The 16932-nt window shown below is 34.7% G+C and overlaps 1 protein-coding gene across 3 annotated transcripts; it reads left to right on the forward strand.

Annotated features, from left to right (window-relative positions):
• Positions 1-66: 66 nt before the first annotated feature.
• On the forward strand, positions 67-16150 carry LOC111713649 (serine-rich adhesin for platelets). Of its 3 annotated transcripts, none has more exons than XM_023488569.1 (12): positions 67-1473; positions 1958-2118; positions 2547-2716; positions 3240-3404; positions 4740-4937; positions 8569-8622; positions 10027-10830; positions 11527-11592; positions 12366-12550; positions 13879-13978; positions 15562-15629; positions 15988-16150. In XM_023488569.1, the coding sequence occupies exons 1-12, from the start codon at positions 514-516 to the stop codon at positions 16087-16089; spliced, it is 3033 nt and encodes a 1010-aa protein (XP_023344337.1). In that variant the 5' UTR covers positions 67-513; the 3' UTR covers positions 16090-16150. The 3 variants fall into 3 exon arrangements, with proteins under 3 accessions (XP_023344337.1, XP_023344338.1, XP_023344339.1); XM_023488570.1 differs by having other exon boundaries at positions 13879-13972; XM_023488571.1 differs by lacking the exon at positions 10027-10830 and having other exon boundaries at positions 72-1473.
• The last annotated feature ends 782 nt before the right edge of the window (positions 16151-16932 follow it).

Genomic DNA, 16932 nt, shown 5'->3' on the forward strand with positions numbered 1-16932 from the left:
TATCCACCAAATACATTATTCATAACCAGCCGGTCCTATTTCAAGGGTATTCTAGGATTCAGTCCTTCTCCGGGTACAACCTGGAACAGAGAAATATTATCTGTTCCGGACTTTCTAAAGATTAAATGGTTTAAACCTTGAAACATGAATAATATACTTCCTGCTTGAAAGTGTTGGCGAATTATATATTTTATCGACCAAAGTTTTAGGGTTAGGAATTCTAACTTTCTCACCCCTCAGTATGTGTTAGGTCTCCATGGATACCTAGCAAACCCAACATAAATGCGTTTAACATAATAAAAAATTACTATTTCAATTTTAGAAAAAGAAAAATTCCTTTTACCCCCTGATTTGTGTATATGAATGTTAAAGGATTAAAAAAAGTATTATTTATCCCTGTTTGAGAAAAGTCGTATCCATATCCAACCACTTATACTCTTTTCATACTCGGAGCAGTTAAGGTTTCATGAACCTGGAGTAAAGATGTATCCTGCTGGTTGAACCAGGTTAAAAATGGAAAATAAAGACCTTCTCGCGGAGAGGAAGGCAAAACTTGCCCAACTTCGAGGAGAACTTTATGTACATGATCGAGATATTACTTCTGCTCCGTCCTTGACGGTTGTGGACGAATTTCAAGAGGACTTCTCCGCCGCAGACAGGCGGAGCGGGTTGGTAGACGGCGGAAAGCAGGGGCAGATAGACGAACATAAGATATTCTACGCCGAAATAAATTCCAGGAAAGAAAGTGATTTTGAGTTTAATAATCTTATTAACGAGGCTAATAGACGAGGGGGGAAGGATCAAGGATCAGGAAAAGCGTCCGAAGATTTTCGGAACGGAAAGAACTCGGGATCATTCGCCGACGATACAGATAATGACGAAGATTCATTCTCTTCCCGTCCTAACTCTAAGGGGAACAGTTCATCAGGAAGCGAGGGAATATCTTCAAGTCTCTCTCAGCAGTTTTCTACCGACAAGAGTTTAAACCTGGGGAGCTCAATTACGAAGGTTTATCAGAACGGTAAATATATAAACTCCAACGAGGATCAGGGTTATCAATCCTCAGCATCTTCACCCAATGAAACCAAGAGAAACCGAACTAAAGAAAACAGAACGGGTAGATCGGAGAACGGATTACTCAAGGTGGAGAGAGGAGTAGACAACCTAAGCCAGAGCTTGCCTGAAACCTTTCTCAAGAGTGTAAAGGTTGATTTATCCCAGTCAGTAAATGGAACCCAGGACAAGTCCAGATCTAAGGTTGTCTATGATCCGAGAATATTTGGAACTGCTCCTGATAGTTCCGTCCCAACTATAGCTGAGGACGATGTGGAGAAGGATTATTTCAACAAGATGAATGTGTTTAATGGAAAAGACTCCGATAGGAAACCCCACAAAGAAGAGAGGAAAAACTCGTTCCGTCAGTTTTTGAGTGAGAGTTTTAAGGACGGAACACAAGAGATGAAACCTACTCAGGTACACATTATGGAACGAGAAATAAAGGGGTACCCAAAAAGGATGAGACTTAAATGAAGACCGTAAACACTTTAAATACGACAAGCTAAAGGTTTAATTGCCTACAATGAGTTAAATATAATTTTATGTTGGTATTTTTAATCATAAGTGAAAATAGGAAACAAGTTTACAGGTGCACAGAACCATTGACGTAAGAAAAAGACAGAATAAAACCCGTCAGTCGTCTCTGAAGTATTATCCTTTACTGGTAACCCTTTATATAACCTATATATTCTATAAACAATTATCAAAAAGTGGCAACAGATTCGAGTATTTTCAAAAAACCAAGTTTGGGAAATAACAGTTTAAACCTCCAATTTGTTCACTTCTTTTAATTTGTCATGAAGAAAAGGACAAGATTACAATGATATATATATATATATAAATATATATATAAACTAATATTTTCACTGTGTACTAGATCTCTAGGTTTAAATATATCCAGGAATCTCTACAAAGAAAAGAGAGCAGGAGAACAAACCTGCACCTTGCTCCGGTACCAGAGGGGCACAGGGTCATCGGAGAACCTTCACCCTTGGAGTGTATAGATCTAGGAGATCCGGTTTACTCCGGGTCTAAGGACGGATCCAAGACTGCCAGATCTAGGTATCAAATGTCTACGAAGAACGCACTCTGAAAATCTAAATTTAAAGAAAAAATAAATACAAAGTCAATATTTCCTTTGTTCAACCACATCAAATCAAACTTAAAAACTTATACATGACCCAGCTGGATCATGTAACTTGATTACATTAATACCTGCTCTCCTTATTTTATGACAACTTTCAAATCTCAATGCCATAGATCTGGGAAAATCCAACCTCAATGCATTATTAAATCACGAAACTTTATCCCGATATAGATAACAACAATGCTATTGATGTACAGGGATACCCACAAAGAATGAGATTTTGGATGGCTATTTTTGTACAGGCATCTCTAAAATCTCAATTCTTTGTGGTGAACCCTGTACACCAATCTTTGGAGATTACATACCTTTAAAATAACAAAGTTATCAATTTACTTGTACCCAGATCCCCAACCCTGAGCTGCAAGACGGAGTTTACAGATCCTGATCATAGAGGACGGAGCGGGTTACGAAGATCCAGGGGGAGTAAAGGATTCTCTCTCAAGATTCCAGGATTAAAGAAGAAGGTTGATATTGGACAGTGTGGGTCAAGGAAAAGACGACCTTCGTTAGATGGTAAATAAAGAAAACAGAACAGTAAACATGAAAATATTTTAAAATAAAGAAGATAAACCATATTCTATTTTAACTTTTAATTGCTGCTCAATCTTTCACAATTTTATTCTTCGATAAAAAAATGATGACAAGTTTTGCGAATTTACAATTTTATTTCCTGGATTTTCAAAATTTTACTGAAACCAAAAAATTTTGTGTAGACCATTTTTTAGTTTTTCTGAGCTTCCATAAACCTTCCTTGTGCTCGTGAGGTCCCATAAAATATTTGTACCCGATCGGTTCAGCCGTTTTTACGTTTATCGGTTACAAAAAAAAATTCAGTGACGAATTCGATATCGTCTTTTTAAATAATTCTTTGGTTTGGTATAGTGATACCTACTCATAAAGTCTATAGTAGAAATATAATTAGATTATGGCTTTTGAAATCAGGTATTACAAAACTAATTCTTAACAAAGCCGAGCTCGGATTCGTTACTGAATTCCCATGTTTATCGGGACACCCTGTATTTTGAATATTGTTTAGGTTCTGAGTTTGGAGAGAGCTGGAACTATCGTCCTACTCCGTGTGAAACCTGCTCCCATAGGAAAACGTCCACCTGCTACGGAGTACTCGCTCTGCTCGCAGTAGATGTTTTAACTATTTGTCTAATCCTGATTCTCTTTAACAAGATGCACCATCATTATGAAGGTACCGAGCTTACTGAACCTTCTTCTCAGAGCTTAATATTTTAAAAACACAGATTTTTGTTCATAATAACCTTTAAAAGTACACCAGAGGCCGAATTTAAAGAATTTGAGACGCGTCTCAAATTTGAGAATTGAAACCGATTTTTGGCGGTTCAGCGACGCGATTTAAATTCTTAAAATTCGGCCTCAGGTATATGACAAGTTGCAGAAAAGATTTAATTATTACAAATGAGAACCCTGATCATGTGACCCATCAAATTATGGAATAGAAAGACCACAGCAAACTGGTAAAATTATTTTCTTTTAACAACATCAATTGCAGAAAAGATTGCTTAAATGTTGTCTTCAAAGGAATTGAGCTTTTGCCAAAAATTCAATTTTCTAATCACTATATCTTTGCAACCCAATGTCATTATTTAATTTATGTCGAAACACATAATTTAAGTTTAAAATATCAAAGGTTTACACAATCAGGTTGCAAAGATATAGGAATTAGAAAATTAAATTTGTGGCAAAAACTTGCACTTGGAAAAAGTAGGGAACCGGTATAATGTTGTTTCTGTTAAATCCAAGTTTATACAGTGATCTTTATATACTGGAATATTTTGGTGCACTATAATTAACTTAAAAATAAAGTTATTATGTGAATTGGGTCCGGGTCAGTGTACACTAGACACAATTGTTGCGTCTCATGTTCATTGGACTGTTTGAAGCAAAATATTTAGTCTTAAAGTCGTTGGTGTATTCCATAGTTTTCTGGGAACCATTGTAAATTACTTAAATAGTTTTGTGTTCTGGTCACATTAATTATTCAGAATGATTGATAGAACTAAAATACAAATATGGTTTTGATCCATCAAAATATAATTAATTGTGGTCATAATAACCGTCTTTTTTCTAATTGAAACACCCTCCACACTCTTGGTCTTCTTAAACAAAAAAATGTTTAAGTCAAATTGTTTAATTTGTTCCCTAGAAGCGTTCCTTTTTATATTTCTTTAAACTTTGTTGTAATCATGTCCCAAGGGAGCCAAGGATTCAGTGTTAAAAGGAGCTCAAAATGCTGGTTTAGTGAAAAACCTGCGCGGCGTAATAAAAATTTGCGCTTCATTTCATAAATACAAATTTCTTCAATATATAATTAAAGTCATTTTACTGAGCTGAAAACTTTAGAATGAAATATCCTTAATCCCGATCTATTATTTAATCTGAAGATTAAATTCATGAGGAGAGCAAGCAATATTTAATCTGGAGATTAAGAAAATGAGTGTATTAAGCCTTAATCCTGATATCCACCATTTCAGCTCAGGTTATATAACAGTCTCCATATTTGTAGGATTGGGATTGGTTCAGGGAAGGATCGGAGAGTTTCCAGATAGACATAGACACCCGGAGCAACAGTGGGGCCCAGAGGGTAGATTAGACCCAGAGAAGATCCAAGGAGACCAGGGGAATATTGGAGATCAAGGGTATACTGGGGACCTGGAGAATCAAACCAACCCTCACGTAAACTTTACTCTGGACCCGGATCAAGGTAAGGACGGAGAAGTCAGGTTTATCATATTTTAAGAAGTTATTCTCAAAAGATGAAATGATTTTATCACTGTTTTTTATAAGGAATTTTCTAATTTTCTTAAAACATAGATTAAAAACTAAATTGTTTGAGTCCTGTAGGTTTCACCTTGAATTAAAGTTTCAGTTATTGGTTTACATTTATTATTCATAAACGAAAGTATAGAAGCCATTACTCATACCTAGCTTTCATCAAATCCTGGAACCAGATTAACAAATGTAAGAAGTAGTTGAACTACGTAGACTCAATTAAACCACTTCTCTTTAGCCCTGCGTAAAAGAGAACTGGTTTAACCGGCGGTACGCAACTAACCCTTAACTAAGCTTTCGTTGCGTTCTGCAGTAAATTGCAGTAAACTGACCGAAGATATAGCAGAGAGTGAACTACTCCTTGGAAAATGTTGGATGAAAAAATGTTGGAAGGAAAAATGTTGGATTGAAGGTTGTTGAATGAAAAAAGGTGGATTGAAGAATGTTGGATTGAAAAATGTTGGATTGAAGAATGTTTGATGGAAAAATGTTGGATTGACAAATGTTGGATTAAAAAATGTTGGATGGAGAAATGTTGGATTGCAGAATGTTGGATGGAAAAATGTTGGATGGACAAATGTTGGATGGAAAAATGTTGGATTGCAGAATGTTGGATGGAAAATGTTTGATTGAAGATTGTTGGATGGAAAAATGTTGGATAAAAAAATATTTGATTGAAAAATGTTGGATTGACAAATGTTGGATGGAAAAATGTTGAATGGAAAAATGTTTGATTGAAGATTGTTGGATGGAAAAATGTTGGATGGAAAAATTCTTGATTGACAAATGTTGGATTGAGGAATGTTGGATTGACAAATGTTGGCTGGAAAAATGTTGGCTGGAAAAATGTTGGATTGAAAAATGTTAAATTGAAGAATGTTGAATAGAAAAATGTTTGATTGAAAAATGTAAAATTGACAAATGTTGAATGGAAAAATGTTGGATGGAAAAAAGTTGGTTTGAAAATAATGAATCTGTAGAATAATTTATCATTTTAAAGCCATCAACGATTCACAACAGATTCCATCTAAACTTTGTCTAAGAAACGATGATTTTGGAAGCAACTCATTCAATTTTAGATGAAAATACAAAACAAAATATCAACGTACAATTTTTGCTTTAAAATACCCGCCCCCTCTCTGCAGTCTCTTGATTCAATAGGTGTCGGATGTGCGCGTCTAATTGGAATAAATTGTAAATGTGTGTGACAGGAGCGTACGAAAGCATTTGTGTAGAGGGGGCACATTTTTTTGTTGTTGTGCCCCCCCCCCCTTTGCAACATTGTGCCCCCCTTAAAACTCCCTTTTTTGAAAAAATATTGATAACATTTTTAATTATGCAAACTATTTGATCATATAGAGTAAAGTGCACGTCCATAATAATACATTTGATGTGCGTAATTATACTAAAACTAAGGTTTACTTCATTCAATGAACTACAGTTCCAAATAAGACAGCAAAAGAGTAGCAATGTATAGTATAGTAGCAATGTTGCAATGTTGCTCAAAATGTAAATTTCTGTCTGAAGTCAATCAGGCAACTGCGAAATGTATATTTTTAAACTTTTACAAAATTAGTTTCTTCATATTTTGGCTTTTTATGACTAAAAAGTGCGATTAAAAAAGAGGTATCAATTTGTTATTGAAATTTTCCGAGTTTCAGAAGCTACGGTCTCAGTATTGGTGTAAACTGCCACGGTCTCAAGGCTTAGAAAACCAACCAAATTTTCTCGTTGTCTTTAGAAAATCAAAGTTCACATTTAGATAATCCGGATTATCTAAAAAAATTTGAAATGACACATGTATATGCTTCTAAATAGGCATGAACAAATTGAAGTATAAAAATGAAATGTGCAGATATAAAAATGATCCAATGTGCGCATACAAAATGATATTAAAATAGGGTTTGTTTATGCGATAACTTTTAAAAGGTGAATATTAGGGTCCTCAAATTTAGGTATTTTCATAAATAATTTTTTTTAGATCTAAATATTTATTTTGTAGCAGAGATTAAGATATTACAATTGTATTACAAGTTTACAACTTTCATAAATGGAAAAACTACATTATTTATTTTCTATATAAATGATTCATATGATAGACACAGATTAGACTTTGAATGCCAGTGATATTTCGCAGCTGACTCCCTCGTCATCCATTGCTAGGAACAACAGAACTTCCTGTAGTTATTAACCAACTGATATTTAATTTGGTTGTCTACTTTTTCATATGCTCTCATTGCGTTGTGTCTAACTGGGCAAACTGTACAATCTTTTTCTTCACAGAAAGTAAAAACTGGGTTTGCAATGTTCACAGGTGGTTTTAGTTCGATTTCAAGTTCAGTTTCAGATTCTGGACCAGCTTCATTCTCAGGTTCAGGTTCAGGCGCAGACTCAGGATCAAGTTCAGGTTCAGGCGCTGACTCAGGATTTCATAAATAATAGCATCAAAGTTTTAAAGCCCTGCCCCTAGGCCAACTGCCTTGCTTCCAATAGGTAATCAATAGGAAATTTTGCTAATCAGAGAAGCTTCAAACAAGCTTAATTTGAAACTAAAGCAGCCGTCATGAAGCTTCTAGCAGCCGTCCTGGTGCGTCTGGTAGAAACCCTGAAACTTCTGGTAGTAGTTGGTTGCAGTCTTGATGCTTCTGGTAGTAGTTGGTTGCAATCTTGATGCTTCTGGTAGTAGTTGGTTGCAGTCTTGATGCTTCTGGTAGTAGTTGGTTGCAGTCTTGATGCTTCTGGTAGTAGATGGTTGCAGTCTTGATGCTCCTGGTAGTAGTTGGTTGCAGTCCTGATGCTTCTGGTAGTAGTTGGTTGCAGTCCTGATGCTTCTGGAAGTAGTTGGTTGCAGTCCTGATGCTTCTGGAAGTAGTTTCGAAGTTTTTAATAGCAGTCCTGATGGTTCTAGGAGAAGTTCTGATTTTCTAGAAGCATTTTTGAAGCTTCTGGTAGCTGTTCTGATGCTTCCTGTTCTACAAGAAGATCCATTGATGAGCTTTCCAAGATCAAAAGAAACCTTGATTTGTTAGAACTAAAACATTTTGATCTCCATTATATTAAATATTAATCTCCATTATAAAGCTTTTTTTAATGAAACTTTCTTAGTTTAGGGAAAAAGTGATATTTTAAAGTAAGGGGGAGCGGGGGTGCCCGGACTCCCCTCGTACGCCCCTGGTTTCTGAATCACTATTTTCGTCTCGTCAAATAAATAATTAACAAAATCTTGTTCTTAAGCCTTTGAATAATTCATTCAACTGCATGCGTCAACTGAAAAGGGGGCCAAAAAACGACTCTTTAGTGACACAAATCTAATATAGTTTTTATTAGATATTTATATTCTTTAAATCAAAAGCTTCATTTTATTCCGAGAAATAAATTTTTTTTTAATCATGGGATTGATGAAAGTATTGCATTTTACCGTGTGCAATATTTCATCATTTTTAAGAAGATGCGATTCTAACTTGTAGAATTTATTTAATATCTATTTTAATTATATAATTTTTTTAATCAAGGGCTTCATTGAGTTATGAGAAATAAAAAAATTTAAATCTCTTAAATTTTAGGGATTGATGAAAAACAGATCTCCCCTAGATCTCTGGAGCCAAGAACAGCTCCAGGTAAAGAAATGTTTCAGTGCACACGACTCTTTGATTTGGATTTTTACGCACAAGAATCTGCGCACTTTGAACTCTTTCTTGAAAAATACTTTTGTCCTTCTTTTCTCTTCAGTCCTTGTAAATATATTAGGGTTTCCAACGCAAGTGATTTTACTTGCGCGCAATTGCGAGCCCTTGCGCGCAATTCCGTAATAATTGCGCGCAAGAAATCCAATGGAATTGCGCCCTATAGCGCGCAATTCCGTCCAACTTTCTTGCGTTGTGTTTCAATTTTTTAATAAAATTCAATTTAAACCTTATGGCACGCAATAAATGCGGTTAATTATTGCGCGCAATTCTTTTCAACAACAAAATATTCAATTTAAACCTTGGAACTGAACTTCACTAATATTTCAATCTCAAATGCTAAGAAAATTGAATTTAAACTTAATCTTTTGTTTTATAATATTCATGTGCAGAAAACTCTTGCATAGGAAGACGACAGTTTAGACTCAAGCAGTCCCATGTAACTGGATAAGTGATTTAATAAGTTACTAAGTAATTTTGTTCGACTTGTAACTATAATATTAAATACACTGTGATGTTGTCTTTCTGTTCCATAGTTTTCTGGTTCTCACTGTAGCAAAATATCTAATTTTTATTAAATGAACCTTACAATTTTAACCAAAAAAAGTTTCCATTTTAATGTTTATCCAATGTGAACAAATGAAAAATGTGTAATATTAAATTGTTAATTAGTAGCTTAACCACAAGAAACTTAAAAATTTGAAAACTATTAAAACTAGTGACACTCCATGGCCTCGATTACTTTAAAATTAACAGAGATATTTAATTCCATTCTTGTATCTGCTGAATAAATTTGTAAGTATAAGATTTAAAATTATTGATTTTTAGGTATGAAACCAATTCCGATGCACGCAATTCCGCGCAATTCAACGCAATTCCGCGAATATTTAATTGCTTCCTTTTTTCGCAATTATAGTGCAATTGCGCGCAATGAAATGGCGCAAGCGGAAGGAACCATTGCGCGCAATTGCGCGCAACGGAATTCCGATTGGAAACCCCAGAATATATGTATATTTTTATTACCCTGAGATTGATATTATGGAATCAGTGTTTTCTACCATTTTTTTATTCTTTATTTTGAAAAAGAACATTGTTCAATGATTTAACACGGAAAAATTCTCGAAAATTAAGAAAACTGTTTGAACCATATTTGAAGTTTTTTAGCATGAAATAGTAATAAAAATGCTCAAATATACACATTTCCCCGACCAACCTGAATTTATCAAAAGATCTGCATGCTTAAAAATATATGGGACTTGCTAAAAAGCTATGTATATACTATATTTCATTTTGTACAACATTATTCCAAATATTGTTTGTTTTGAGAATATATTTCAGGTTTAAGTAGATCCAGTTCTTACTCCGGGAATAAACCTCTGATTGTTGGACGTTGGATGAACATCCAACCTCCGCCAGACGTTATTCTCTCTAACTCTATAGATGTCGGAGCTAGAGAGATAACATCCGAACCTACTCCGGTTTCAGACAAACCTTCCATCTCTCTAAGATTTGCAAATCAATTCATGTCGGAGAACTCAATGCCAAGTCCTTCTCCGAGACTGGCGACTAATGAAGAGACAAGGACTGGATCCGTCCAGGATAAATCTAACCAAATCGTTTTCCCGTCCGACCCTATTCTCTCTCTGCAACCTTTGAGCTTCAATCAAAAGAGTAGATCAACAACTACGTCTGATACATCTAGCAGTCCAACTACTCCACCTGGAGTATTTACTCCGAACCCAAATTTAGAATCAATTGACCGGAGCATAGATAGTCTTGAATCACAAATGAATCGCACTTTAAACTCCGAAAAGGATGAGGAAAGCAAGCTTCCAGAACTAAACTATTCTACACCCTCCTTCCCAACACCTTCCTCTGTAACTAGGCCGTCCTTGTCAGAAATATCTGGGTATCCCTACCTACGGTCCATTGCTCCTAGACCAACACAACCCAGTGATTCTTCTTCAGAGAGGTTGGAGCAAACTACTTCCGGTCTTCCAACCCAGGATACTACAGATAATTCCTCTACAACCAGTACAACAACAACAACAACAACTACAACCACGACAATAACAACACCAACCACTACCACCACAACAACTACCACTACTACACAACCGCCTTCCACTCAAAAACCTGTCGGTACAGTTTACAAATATTTTAGAGAAAGGTTCAGCATGTTTTTATCCTGTTTAAAGTTTGTTTGTGTGAATCTTTTGTTTCTTCTTGTTTTTGTTTTGCTGATGCTAATTATTTCTCTGACTGCACAATACACAAAAACACCTTGATTTGGTTCATGTATAACAGGGACTTCTCCTGAGTGTGCAGTGTTCTTTTATCATGTTGAAATCCCTTGTTAAGGGCTCAATAATATCTGCAAACACTCTCAGAGAAATTAGATAATCTATTATTTCCTATTTTGATAATGTAATTCAAATCTGATTTTTGTAGATAAAGCAGTAATATTTTTCATATCGTCTATGTAGACTAGATTGTCACTTATTGCAAAAACAAATCAATCACAAACTCAATTTAGGACTAATATGGTTTAGATATCTATTATTTATCAATGACACCATAGTGGTCGGCGTTTTTATCAATACAATAAAGACAATTTTAAGTTTTGATTTCTAACAAGATTTTTTTAAATTACAAGTTTACAAGTAAACAAAGAGAAGCTGTTTATTGACAACTTCATATGTTTATGTATATCAATGACTGAAAGCTATGTAGAAATCAAAATTAAACAGAAAGTCGTCTTCTTTTTATTGATATATACGACGATAACAGTATTAGAAGTTTTATAAAAAAAAATCCTAATTTCATCTTTATTGCCAGATCCTGATCTTGTAGAGGAACTCAGACAGAAGTTGGAAAATCTCACCGCTCAAGTCAACGCAATGGGTATACTCATTTTTAGAGACCTTACACAAAAAGATTTCCATCATGTTTCTAATCGCTGACGTTTAAGTTTAACCCTTTATCTACGCATTAACTATTTACATAGTGTCTCTTATTTCATCTTTTATTTATCTTGGGATTTCTTGATTTTTTGATTTTGAATTTCGCGACTTTAAAGAAAGAAATAATATCAGTGGTACACAAATATATCTATAAATATAATTTAGTAATCTCTATTTGTCTGTCTGATTGGTTGTCCGATCAAAGGTCATTACCCCTGGACTGATTTGCCTCAAATTTTGATTGGGGAAATCGAATCATAGAAATGTTCTTAGCTTGGTTTTTTAGATTCTAAGCTAAAGTTGGTGGACTTTTAAAGAAAAAAATAGCTCAAATCTAGATTTTCGACAAAGTGCGGGTAAACGGTACACGTTCGGGTATTTTTAGGGGTCATGGTGTGGGGACTGTTTGGACACAATAGTAGTAATCTCTGTTTGTCTGTATAGTATAAATTTCCGATCATAACTCATTAAACTCCTTTACCAATTTGTTGAAATTTTTATTGAGAAACTTGGCAAAACCACAGAAATGTTCTTAGCTTGGTTTATAAGTTGAGTATGTTGACTTTTAAAGCGAAAGTTAAGTTTCCAAGCATAGTAACATCCAGAGTCCAGACTCTTAAAGATACTCTTTATATGAACCCCCATTTCAAGTTACAATTAAGATCTTTAAACATGTTTAAACATATTTTTTTTCGATTTAAAATCCCATTTTAGTGATGCCTCCAACCTTCTCCTGCCACCGAACCACCTCTGTGAAAGATGAATCTATCATAACCTACAATGCGTGCAGTATCCAAACTCCAGGGATGAATGCCAGGACAGGACGGTTTAGGGTAGAGCAGGACGGTGTTTATCAGTTCACTTTTACAGGACTCTTTGTAGCAGTTAGAGGACATATGGTGAGTTGTCTTTTCTGTCCTAGGGAGGAAAACTAGCTTTGCTTCCCTGTAAAGACAGGGTTACCCAATCAAAATGGTACGCTAGAGACGACTGTCCGAAACTTTTTGAGTCCTTTCCTTTACATTCCTGCTATAGTTAAACCCTAGATAAGCCATACAGATATTAAGTTTTTTAATTAAATGATTATATCAAGCTCTTTAAAACTGTTCCTGCATATTCATGGTTGTTTATTTATTTTCGCAAATACTGAGATTTACGTAAAATAGTATAAAACCCATCGGAAAATTGACAAGACGACATTTGATAAATTCTTTCGATGTATGGCTCATTTAGGGTCTAACTGTAACATGCTGCTTAACACTTGTTTAATATTTGCAAAATAAATAATTATACATGATACAATTAAACGACTATATATCCAGTTCAACCTCCAATTCGTCATAAACAGCCTTAGGTCGTCATTCAAATCTCAGCGTTGTTGTTGTTGAACTAAATCTCTCTGTCATGAGAAAAATCTCAAAAAAGTTTATCCAGGAGCAGATTTGAGATAAAATATTATAACTTGAACTTTTGAGACCTCCATCGCGATGCTCGTTCTCCGGGACCATGGATTAAGTGGGGATAATTAATGTTAATTAATTATCCTCTCGATTTCCCGATTAAAGGGACTGTAGACGTAATTTCAAGGGTGCTAGGTACTTTCCCGAAGACATTTTCCCAAATAGCGACTTCCCAAATGTGCAATTTTCCAAGCGGCAAGTTCCCAAATGTGCAATTTTTCAAGCGGCAACTTCCCAAAGGTTAGGTTAGGCCTTCTGAGGCGCCGCAGTCTGCAATGGGGCCGAACGCTGCGGCTAGGATGGACTAGGGGGGCCGAACGCTACGCCTAGGACATACTTGGGAAGTTGGTGCTTGGGAAATTGCACATTTGGGAAGTTGCCACTTGGGAAAATACCCTTGGGAAGGCCTTTGGAAAAATTACCGAACATAATTTCAAGTGACCCTCCATGTGCGTAACGGTATCTTTCAAAGCTTGATCTGATCAAGTATTAATTAGATGTCCATGTTTTTTAACTAATTATTTTCAATTGTGGTTTCTCAACAAACGTGACCGGCACATTTCTATTTGAGGAATATTAGAATAAAACACTTTTCAGGCAATGAAAACGAAGATATCTTCAACATTATTTATCAGAAAAAGGTTTCAGGGGTATCTGCTGTGAATCAGGCATGCCCCTCACTTAAGCTTACGCGACAGTCCTTTTCAGTAGTAATTAAAAGTTGTAAAAATTATAATTTTATTTAATAATAATATTGGTTTGTTTAGCTGAGTGTTGACCTATTTCTGGAGAGATCAGGAGGTTCAAGACCTGAGATAATTGGCCGGTCATCTGGGATGGTTAAAGAGGACACTGTATTCGGTATAAGTAGGTTTTATATTGATTAGAAGTTAGGTTAGATCCACTATGTATATATATATATATATATATATATATATATACATAGTCGTCGTTGTATATATCAATACATTGAAGACGACTTTTGATTTCAATTTTTGATTTCTACAGCATGGATACACATAAACATAAAAACAGAGAGAAACTGCTAATTAACAGCTTCTTGTTTACTTCGTCTTTATTGTATTAATATAAACGACGACCATTGCATATATTTGAAAATGTATTTAATCTGAGGTCAGAATTAATGAATAGCTAGTTTGTTGAAGTTTCTGTATCCTAATACCTTATAATATATTTAATATTTTATAGACCTTACTTATGAAAAGATGTCGGATAATTACGTAACATAACATCCCCACTGAGCAAAATTTAGCGAAAAAATAACTATTTTTGGATAAAGAAAATCTATCGTAATAAATTATTAACTATTTGTTAAATCAACTTTATTTAGGTCAAATTGTGTTTAATGTATATTCATTATATTATATTCATTTTACAATAAAAACCCACAATATGTTGTAAACATTATTTACAAAATAAACCGTATAAAATTAAAGAAAAGTAGCTAGGTCAGTGCGGTTTGGATCTAATAAACATTTCCTACAATGCTTTCCACATACAACGAGAATTAAAAGACGACATAAAGCCTAAAATATTTTTTAAATACGAATTAAAAAGGTTATGCCAATTTCCAACTGAAACCCCTGAAATAACCTTAACAGAAAATTAAATAGTCTCTGAAGTTTCAACTTCTCTGTGTAATCGTCGCTGAAGTCTCAACCTCTATAGGTAATCGTCGCTAAAGTCGTAAAGTCTCTGTGTATTAGTCTCTGAAGTCTCCACTATTCTGTGTAATCGTCTCTGAAGTCTCAACGTCTCTTTGTATTCGTCTTTGAAGTATCAACCTCTCTGAAGTCTCAACCTCTCTGAGTAATCGTTTCTGAAGTATCAATCTCTCTGGTAATAGTCTCTGAGTCTCAACGTCTCTGTAAAAAGTCTCTGAGTCTCAACCTTTCTGTGTAATCGTCTCTGAAGTCTCGACGTCTCTTAGTAATAGTCTCTGAGTCTCAACGTCTGTGTGTATTCGTCTCTGAAGTCTCAACTTCTCTGAAGTCTCAACCTCTCTGTGTAATCGTCTCTGAAGTCTCAACCTCTCTGTGTAATCGTCTTTGAAGTCTCAACCTCTCTGTGTAATATTCTCTGAAGGCTCAACCTCTCTGCAGATAATCGTCTCTAAAATTTCAAATTCTCATGGTAATAGTCTCTGAATTCTCAACCTCTGTAGGTAATAGTCAATAGATTTTAAACCTCTCTGTGGAATCGTCTCTGAAGTCTTAACCTATCTGAGTAATCATCTCTGGGAGAACTCTCAATAGTTTTTTTTTAAACATAAATGCACAAAGCTCCAGTGGGCGAGGTTGGCTGATATTTAACAAAAATCATTATGCCTAACCCGCACCCCGTCACGTTCTTAACGACCTCGACCTTCAAGATAAAAAGATTTCCGAACACTTCAGATTTTTGTGAAACTAAATTTAAATATATTCTAGGTAGAGATGATGACCTGCACGCTACAACAAGTGTTATCATTTTCCAAAGATTAAATAAAAACGACGAGGTAAAAAATATATTTAAAATAAAGATAAATAAGTTTAAAGGGACTGATAACGGGATTCCTTCTGTTAAAGTAAATATATGCCATATCCGATTTAGCATTTAAACTCTTGTGTGAGCAAAAACTATGGTTAACTTTGTTTTTTATCCAATGCGGGGTTTTCTCTAGAAGTAACTTGCGGATTTATGCTGCAGAGATAAGTAAGGAAATTGAAAGTTTTCAAGATAAAAACGACAATTTCATCTTCATTGTTACTCAGTTCAAGGGTGAAAGGGTATTGTTGTGATTGGGGGTTTGTAACTTTTGAAGTAAACGTAACTTGAAATTGAGCCGATACAAACTTACTTAAAACCTGGTTTAGGTGTATGTTGCAATGCTTATTGATGGAACAAAAGGAGATTCTCATCTACAGTCAGATTTCTCCAAGAAAATTCACTTCACTGGACTCAAGATATCAAACTAATCAACAAATATTATATTTTAACAAATGTTTCGAATTTTAAATAAATATCATAGATATAATATTGAATCAAAAGAGAAGAAATCCTTAACGTTTTAGTTGAAATGTCAAACATTCTGGTCGGTTTATCAAACATGTATGTCGTAATATCAAACATTCTGGTCGGTTTATCAAGCATGTTTGTCGTAATATCAAACATTTTGGTCAAATTATCAAACATTTTGGTCAATTTATCAAACATTTTTGTCGTAATATCAAACATTTTTGTCGATTTATCGAACATTTTTGCCGTAATATTGAACATTTTGGTTAAAATATCGAACATTTTGGTCGAAAAATCAAACATTTTTGTCGTAATATCAAACATTCTGATCGTAATATCAAACATTTTGGTCGTAATATCAAACCTTTTTTTTCGTAATATCAAACATTTTGGTCTTAATATTAAACATTTTGGTCTTAATATCAAACATTTTGGTCGTAATATCAAACATTTTTGTCGAAAGATCGAACATTTTGGTCGTAATATCGAACAGCTTGGTGGAAATATCGAATATTTTGGTCAAATATCGAACATCAGGTGGTAATAACAAACATTTTGATCGAAATGTCGAACATTTTGGTCGATATCTAGAAATTGCAGAAATATTTGGAAATTGACATAAAAGTAACCAAACAAGTGATGAAAAAAAATACCCGACCTGACATCGTCCCAAAAATGACCTGAATTTTACAAAACCATTATCGGACTTAAACAGGTGACTGCACCTGCCTATGGATGGAAATAGTCTTGAGACCCGGTATAGAAAATTCAAGGGTTTTAAACACCAAAAGATTTTTCAAAAC

This window comes from Eurytemora carolleeae, unplaced genomic scaffold (assembly GCF_000591075.1).
Source record: "Eurytemora carolleeae unplaced genomic scaffold, Eaff_2.0 scaffold1403, whole genome shotgun sequence".
In the NCBI taxonomy this organism is placed as follows: Eukaryota; Metazoa; Arthropoda; class Copepoda; order Calanoida; family Temoridae; genus Eurytemora; species Eurytemora carolleeae.